Here is an 8,291-nt window from a genome sequence, read left to right as displayed (position 1 = left end):
CGGGCCTGGCTAGGGGCCGGGGTTAGACCCTCGCTAGACCTTCGGAGCCGGGGTGAGAGGTGTCCATACTGCTGCGCCCTTAAATCTCTTTCTTGGGCCAAGCTGGAAGCGCGCCCCAAGTCTAGAGCTCCGGCTTCAGTTGCGAATTCCCCATCCCAAGATTGAAGGGGGCGGGGTAGCTTCCCAAATTCTCCATCACCAAGCTCTGGGCTCGCCTTTCCCTGGCATGTTTGCCCCTCAGCTGGGTCTCCGACTCTCCTTTTGCGAGGCGACCGGGTTTTCTGGATGCAGAGTCCCGGCCTTCCCGCAACCCGCTTGGGGAGGGGTTTCCGGAAATGCGCCGCGTCGGGGAGGCTCCCAGGGTTTTCCTGTGACATGGGCAGGGGGCGAACCCCGCGCCAGTCTTTCCCCTGCAAAGCCTCGCAGCAGCCAGGCAAGGAGGGCGTGGGGAAACAGGGAGACACTCACAGGGCGCGCGGGTGGGACCCAGCCCTTCGAGGTAAGACTTCGAGGAAATGCGCCGGCAACAGTCACGGATGCGAGATCGAACGCCGACCTCCGCAAGCGCCTCTCCCTGGGTAGTTCCGAGAGAGGGACAAGCCGGCTGCAGCTGGGAGCGGTTGGGCCGGCTCCTCGGACGCCCCGGCACTCTGGAACTGGCTTTGGAGCCCCTTCTCCCTGTGTTCCCATCCAAATTATGACACCTCCTATGTGGACCCACGCTGGGTAAGTTCCTGTTCCACCCAGTGCCCTACCTGCCCCGCCACGCAGCTGCACAGCCCCTACTCCCTTCCAGTCCGCAGCCCAGCCCCTCCCTCCCCCCCGCCAAGGATCCAGCTGTGTGTCCTCTCTCAGTCTCTCCCAGTGTACAGTGTCCGGGCGTATGGACAGATTTCACTAGCTCAGCCTAAGGTATAGCCCTACCCCTCTCCAACACCGTGGACAGCCTGATACCCCAGATTAGCTCAGAAATGGAGAGGGGGACAGATTGGGCGTTAAGGGGAGCGGGTTGTCCATGGAAGGCTGGAGCCGAGGTTAATGCTGGAGCGGACACACAGGAGGTCTCACAGAAGGGAGGCAAAAAGGTTCCCTGGCTCTGCCATCTCTCTGAGGAATAACATCAAGCTTTTCTTCAATTGATTTTTTTACTCTCATTCTTAGCCCAATGTGGCCACTTCCCCCTCCTCCAGCCAGAGTAGGAATTTGGAGGGCAGGATGGGGGCGCGGGCAGCCTAGCAGGGGCTCTTCTGCTCTACCCACTGAACCACAGGACCTCCCACAGTGGGAGGAATGACTAGGGTGATGACATCACTGGTAGCTGGCATTTTTACTTTTGAGCAGCTCTGAGCTGACAGTTCTCTGCACAGATGCTGGAGGCCTAATCCCTGAGTGTCCTTGGGTCTCCTTGAGAAGAAGTGTTCTTAACGAGCTGTGAGCCCAGCCCGCCCTGGTCTACCAGCCACAGGAGGGAAGACCTCCATTTAACACACTTCTTTGGGCTTGTTTGTCTAGCTGGGAGTTAGTCTGCCTTAACTCCGCTCAGGAAGTCAGCCCATATAGCCTTCCCCGTGACCTATGGTAGAGACATCCGCTCCTCTGGGAACCCTTTCCCAGTCACCAAAACCTTGGCCATGTCCCTGCCTTTGGTTCCCATGGTCCATTAGCTCCTGTGACCCTGAGCACTGATTACACAGTGCAGTCTGTGCCCTGAGGGTGGAGCAGGTCCACCTTATCTCAGGGACCTCTCCACCAACACAAGGGTGGACAGAAAGCAGATCAATAAGTTTCAACTCTACAAATGAGTGAGGGACCCTAGAAGTTAGCTAATGGCATTGGAGGGGATGCTTGGAGGAGATGGAGGATAAGACCAAGATTCTGCTTCCTGGGATACTGCTGCCACAGGCTGGCCAGGGGTCAGGGTCTCTTAATTCCTCCCCACCAGCACCTCACTCACCCTCAATTTCGTTAGTGGCACCCATTCACCACTGTCTAGGACCAACTTTGGGTGCAGCAATGACTATTAGATAAATCAGGCCCTTGGAAAACCCTGATGAGGTCTAGCTCCTCCTGTCTCCTTTATGTGGAAATTCTAATGGAGGACATTGATGGTATGCCAACAGTCCAGGGGACAGAGGAGGAAGAAGAGCCCCAGGTCTTGCCCTTGGTGGGCTTCAAGTTGTGAGGAAGCTAGACTCATTCTCAGGAATAGGGCATGAAAATAGAGCAGGAAAACTGAAGACAGCAAATAAATGTGTACTAAATCATGTCCCCAACCATGAGAGATTTCAGAGGGAGCTATTGCTGGCCTTGGAGTAGCTAGGGAGGGCTTCCTGGAGGAGGGGGCCAGACTTGATGAGAGACGTATATCCAACACTTTACACCTTTTTGTGGTTGTTAAACCACATGAAATTTTGATTTTTGTGAGCCCAATATTGTCAAATTTTGGCGATTTCACATAGGTCACCCTAACATTCTTACTCCCATTTGCAGGCAAGAGAACTAAAGCACAGAGAGGTTAAGTGACTTGCCAAATGCCCCATAGCAAGAAAACGGTGAAGCTGGAATTCCAAACAAGGGCTCCATAGGGCAGGCTGTGCCCTACTGCCCATCTGCTCATGCAGGTGGGGTAGGGGGCAGGCACAGGTGGAGGAAGGAGAAGGAGAGAGAAGGTGAAGAATGGAGAGAGAATAAATAGGACCCCCACATTCTGTAATCTCCCCATTGCTCCACCCGGGTCTCACGCCTTCTCCTTTCCAGCAATGCCTAGGAGGCCTGGGGTCTGCTCTGGTTCCTTTGATAACATGGTAGCCAGGCCCTGGGGACCCCAGCAAGGGAAAGGCCCTGTCTCAGGACTGAAATGTGGAGAAGACCTGCTGCTCTAACCATGGGTGGGGGACTAGGGGACTTCGGAGACAAATGGGCTGCTGCAGGGCTACAGCAGACCGGGGTATTCCTGGAATGCAAACGTAGAAAACATCTGAGTCTAAGAGAGAAGGGGACTGGGGAGGATGGGTTTCCTTCCCTGGAACGGACACTGAATATCAGTGAAAGTTAGAAGACCTGCTGGGAGTAGAAGTGGAGAATGTAGCTGATTGTATAAATCAACCTCAGACCTTATTTGTGGGGGACCTAGATGGGCAGAGGGGGATGGGAAATTCTGGACGCTTATTTGCTTATGGGCAGAGGACATTGTTCTTGCTTGGAGAGGCAGCTCTGGGGTAGGGCAGTGGCTCCCACAGCCTGCAATGCCAAAGTTTTGGCCAGTTCTGCTTGAAATGAAATGAAACACACACACACACACACACACACACACAGAGAGAGAGAGAGAGAGAGAGAGAGAGAGAGAGAGAACAATGTTGGATATTTTAGGGTAAGGTTGCCAACTGTCCTTTCTTAGAAGGCTGTCTTTATTCTAAGGTTAAATCCTTGCCACATTCTCTGTGTTAAAATGCCCTTTTATGAAATCATGGTGCTAGAAGATGCTGTTTTTTCAATGTCGTTGGCTAAATAAAAAGTTGGCACTGGGTTCTGTGTTTGTTCCCAAAAATCATTTTTGAAATGTTATTGATCTGTAAGTTCCAAAAGTCTGGGAACCCCTGTTGTAAACAATAGAGCATGAGACTGAGAAACAAAAGCTGGAGAAGTAAATACTTCTCTGTCAGTTACTGCCTGTGTATGCCTCAATCTTCCTCGTGTGTAAAATGGGTTTAATGATATGCACCTCAAAAGTTATTGCTAAGACTATAAGAGCAAATGAATGCACCTAGCATAGCATCTCATTTGTAGTAAGTTCTCAGTAAACACTGAATGATGAAATGATAGAATGAAACCTGCATTACCCAGTGGAGAGGAAGGCACCTGGCCTTTGGAATCCAATTTAGGTCATATCGTCATCTTAAAACTTTCTGTTGGGATGAAAGGGATGTTTTATACAAGATTCTTTCCTTTGAACTCTCCATCCCTGACAAGCCCTGGCTGGGTCTCCAGAAGACAGACTTCCTTCTCTCTGGGACAGGAACTTGCTGTGGCCCCAAGCTCTATAGCAAGCTTGTTCAACCCACAGCCCACGGACCTCATGCAGCCCAGGACGGCTTTCAATGTAGCCCAACACAAACTTGTAAACTTTCTTAAAACGTTATGAGATTTTTTTGCGATTTTTTTTTTTTTTAGCTCATCAGCTATTGTTAATGTTAGTATATTTTATGTGTGGCCCAAGACAATTCTTCTTCCTCCAGTGTGGCCCAGGGAAGGCAAAAGATTGAACACCCCTGCTGTATAGGCAGCTGCTAACTCAGAGGCCATACCCTTGACCCTGTGCTCAAGACCCTCTGAGAAGGCGGAGGGGCGTGGGGAGTGGTATCCATACATACATGCCACTTCATCTTTTTGCTCAGTGTGGATACAGTCCTGCCCTTCTGCTCTCCCCCAAGGCGGGTCTGCTCTGTAGGGCTGGACAGGGATCAGGAACATACAGACTTCCCGCTGGGAGTCCCGACCTGGAGACAAGGCCTCTAAGAAAGAATACTGAAATCAGCACCATGCCCTTGGGTTTTCTGTCCCGAGGCTTCCTGATAAAGAAACTGGAAGAAAAAAAAAAGAAAAGAAAAGAAAAAGAAACTGGAAGGGGAGGGGGCATGCAGGGAGCAACCAGACTGGATGTAGATGTTCTGGGAAACAAACCAGCCAGCCAGTGTTGACCAAGCCCTTGGGTGCCCAGCCCTGTGCACAGCTACACATGGATGAAGGCCAAGAAGGCAGAGATATGCCCTAGTTTGCGCGGTACCTGGTCTGGTCAAAGCAGCAAAAGATCATCCCAGAGGTTTGTAATCAAGGGTCAGAGGGAGTGGTTCAGAAGCTTGGGTCAATGATCCTCTTGAATAGAGTCAAGGTGGGTTTCCTGGAGGAAATGGAAAATGGTGTGTGTGTGTGTGTGTGTGTGTGTGTGTGTGTGCGCACGCGTGTGCTTATTATGGAGGAAACAGTGAATGGAGTAGCCTGGCATGGATAAGGCCTGCAGCATTCTCACAGTGGGGTCATCAAGGATAGGGCTGGGGGCAGGTGTCCAATTCACCTGCAACAGCTTTTGCCCTAAGCTAGCCCTAAGAGAAAGTCCTGCTGTATTATACTCGGTCCTTCTGATCCCCCCACTCCTAGCACCCTCAACCCCAGTAGGTGACACTTGCTATAAAAAAGGCCTGGGAGCCCCCATGCCCATCACATTAAGGTGTTAGTGAACAAGAGACCCCCTACAGGCCCAGCTTCCTATTGGGCTTGCCATCTGCTTTCTCTTCAGTTCTGCCTGGTTTCTTTAGGATCTAGGATCATGAGCTATCGTATTGTCCTCTTCTCTATCCCCTGCCTCTGTGCAGGACTCCACCTCTGAGCACCTGGAGCCCAGCAGAGCCCAAAGCCCTTTCATCTCCAGGCCAGCCCCAGCTGCATTGCCCTTGATCTCTCTACTCCCCACCATCCTGGACGCTCGGCTGTTCCCTGGGGACTCTGCCAGGGCACCGGGTGGGACCTCTTCCCCCTCCCACCCCGGGGAGCCTGGAGGAAGATGTGCTGACAGCTCAGCCAGGTCTGGACTGTGTCTCTGTGTCCTTCTGGGGCTCCAGGACGTCTGGGCCACCTGGACTCAGAGCCAGGCCAGAGAGGGACGCATTGGGAGGGGCAGGCCCTGAGGTGCCAACTGAGCAGAGCTGCCAAGAAATAAGTACCACAGACTCCTCTTTTCAAAGTCTGGAATTCACAATATATCAGGGATGAAGTGGGTTCAGACAGGGGCCTCTGAGGGTGGTTTCACAGCTTGGGCTGGAGGCGCCAGGAAGGGAAAGAAGGAAGAGACAGACTAGACTGGGCGATGGGGGAAGAGACTGCAAATGGGGCTGGGTGCGGTGGTAGAAAGAGAGGTGGTGGGCAGCTGGAGAGTTGGGGCTTTACCTGGGACCCTGAGATGGCCCAGGGACTGGACTTGGCTCAGTACCCCACTAACACTGGGCTCCTCCACTCTACCCAGCCTTGCCCAGGCAGTACTCCCTACCATGCCCTCAGTCCTCTCCCTGACTTATCCACATTTTCTTCCTCCCCCAATTTCACAGGATCCCATTTCTCTGTTCAACGTGTGGAGTACCTGTTATCTGATGCTATATGACCCAGTCCCTAATCTCCAGGCACCTCCAGGCTGTGGCAAGGATAAGACAGACTCAAGACTTCACATAAGGAAGCCAGGGACAAGGAGCATGTGATGTGGACAAGAGGCTAGAGAGTCGAGGGGGGAGGAGGACAAGCATGAGGACGGAGCAGGGGAGATGCTCATGTCTGAAGTAGTTTTGAAGCAAGCAGGTGTGACTTGTAGAAGTGGAGGCAGGGAGGTGGGGCACGCCAGGTGCAGGGCCCAGTGTGAGCAGAAGAGCGGGAAAGGGAAGCCCCTGCCCTGGAGTAGGTGAGTGCCCTGGGAGACCGCAGTCCCGGGGGTCGAGGAGTGGGGAATGCGAGGACACGAGGGCAGGTGGCTCTTGAAGCAGTGGGGAATGCTGAGGGCGACTGGAGACAGGCCAGGACTTTGGGGAGGACGTTGGGTTGTGCCCTGGGAGCCGAGCGCTGTGCTCAGCTCTGCTCAGAGTGAGCAAGGAAAGAACGAGACACAATCCTTGCCCCTGGAAGCTCAAAGTGGGGTGACAGAGATGAAAGTAATGCTGTGAAACAAGTCATCCTGCCAGAAGCAGGGGCCTGGACCCCTGACTGCTACAGGGACAGGGACTGAGTAATAGCCAGGCTCGAGTTTGAGAGAGCTGCTCTCTCTGGTTCCCTGCAAAGCACATCTTCGTACAGGCCCCATGGCCCAGCCTCCCTCCCACAAGCCCCATGCATCAGGGTAACCTGCTATTACATGAGCCTTCCACTGGATGCCTTCCAGAAAGAGACAGCTCCACTGTGTAATGAGAGCTGTGCCCCAGGCCACCCTGCAGGATCCAGAGAAGAGGCAGAGCCAGGGAGAGGGCAATGGAGACTGCCACATAAGCTATGACAGACGTGGTGACAGGGGCTGTCATGGAGGCTGTGATAGAGACTGTGGTGTGGACTGTTATACACACCGTCACAAGGTCTGTGCTAGACACTGTGACAGGGACTATGACAGAGGCTATGATAGGGACTGTGACAGGGGCTGTGATAGAGACTGTAACAGAGACTGTGACAGAGGCTGTGATAGAGGCTGTGATAGAGACTGTGACAAAGGCTGTGACAGAGGCTGGGATAGAAGCTGTGACAGAGGCTGTGACGGAGACAGTGACGGAGGCTGTGACGGATGCTGTGATATGGGCTGTGATAGAGGCTGTGACAAGGGCTGTGACAGAGGCTGTGATAGAGGCTGTGAAAGAGGCTGTGACAAGGGCTGTGACAGAGGCTGTGACAGAGGCTGTGACAAGTGCTGTGACAAGTGCTGTGACAGGCTGTGACAAGTGCTGTGACAGGCTGGGATAGAGGCTGTGACAGAGGCTGTGACGGAGGCTGTGATGGAGGCTGTGACAGAGACAGTGACGGAGGCTGTGATGGATGCTGTGACATGGACTGTGATAGAGGCTGTGACAAGGGCTGTGACAGAGGCTATGACAAGTGCTATGACAGAGGCTGTGACAAGGGCTGTGACAGAGGCTGTGACAAGTGCTATGACAGAGGCTGTGACAAGGGCTGTGACAGAGGCTGTGACAAGTGCTGTGACAGAGGCTGGGATAGAGGCTGTGACAGAGGCTGTGACGGAGGCTGTGATGGAGGCTGTGACGGAGACAGTGACGGAGGCTGTGACGGATGCTGTGACATGGGCTGTGACAGAGGCTGTGACAAGGGCTGTGACAGAGGCTGTGACAAGTGCTGTGACAAGGGCTGTGACAGAGGCTGTGACGGATGCTGTGACATGGGCTGTGATAGAGGCTGTGACAGATGCTGTGGTAGAGGCTGTGACAGAGACTGTGATGGAGGCTGTGATAGAGGCTGTGACATGGGCTCTGACAGAGGCTGTGACAGAGGCTGTGACAGATGTTGTGACAAAGGGTGTGACGGAGACTGTGATGGAGGCTGTGACATGGGCTGTGACAGAGGCTGTGACAGAGGCTGTGATAGAGACTGATAGGAGCTGTGACAGAGGCTGTGACAGAGACTATGATAGAGGCTGTGATAGAGGCTGTGGCAGAGACTATGATAGAGGCTGTGATAGAGGCTGTGACAGAGGCCATGACAAGGGCTGTGACAGAAACTCTGACTGGGACTGTAACAGGAATTGTGACAGGGGCTGT

At 53.3% G+C, this 8,291-nt stretch overlaps 1 protein-coding gene across 1 annotated transcript in view; it reads right to left on the bottom strand.

Annotated features, from left to right (window-relative positions):
* HCN4 (hyperpolarization activated cyclic nucleotide gated potassium channel 4) overlaps positions 1-8,291 on the bottom strand; it is a 72,659-nt gene that overhangs the window by 50,869 nt on the left and 13,499 nt on the right. The window contains exon 6 of the mRNA XM_011967127.1: positions 200-707. Coding sequence (XP_011822517.1) covers positions 200-707 — 508 coding nt within the window. The remainder of the gene's footprint in view (positions 1-199; positions 708-8,291) is intronic.

Source organism: Mandrillus leucophaeus, unplaced genomic scaffold (assembly GCF_000951045.1).
Source record: "Mandrillus leucophaeus isolate KB7577 unplaced genomic scaffold, Mleu.le_1.0 Scaffold789, whole genome shotgun sequence".
NCBI lineage: Eukaryota > Metazoa > Chordata > Mammalia > Primates > Cercopithecidae > Mandrillus > Mandrillus leucophaeus.
This window is presented reverse-complemented; position numbering and strand designations above follow the sequence as displayed.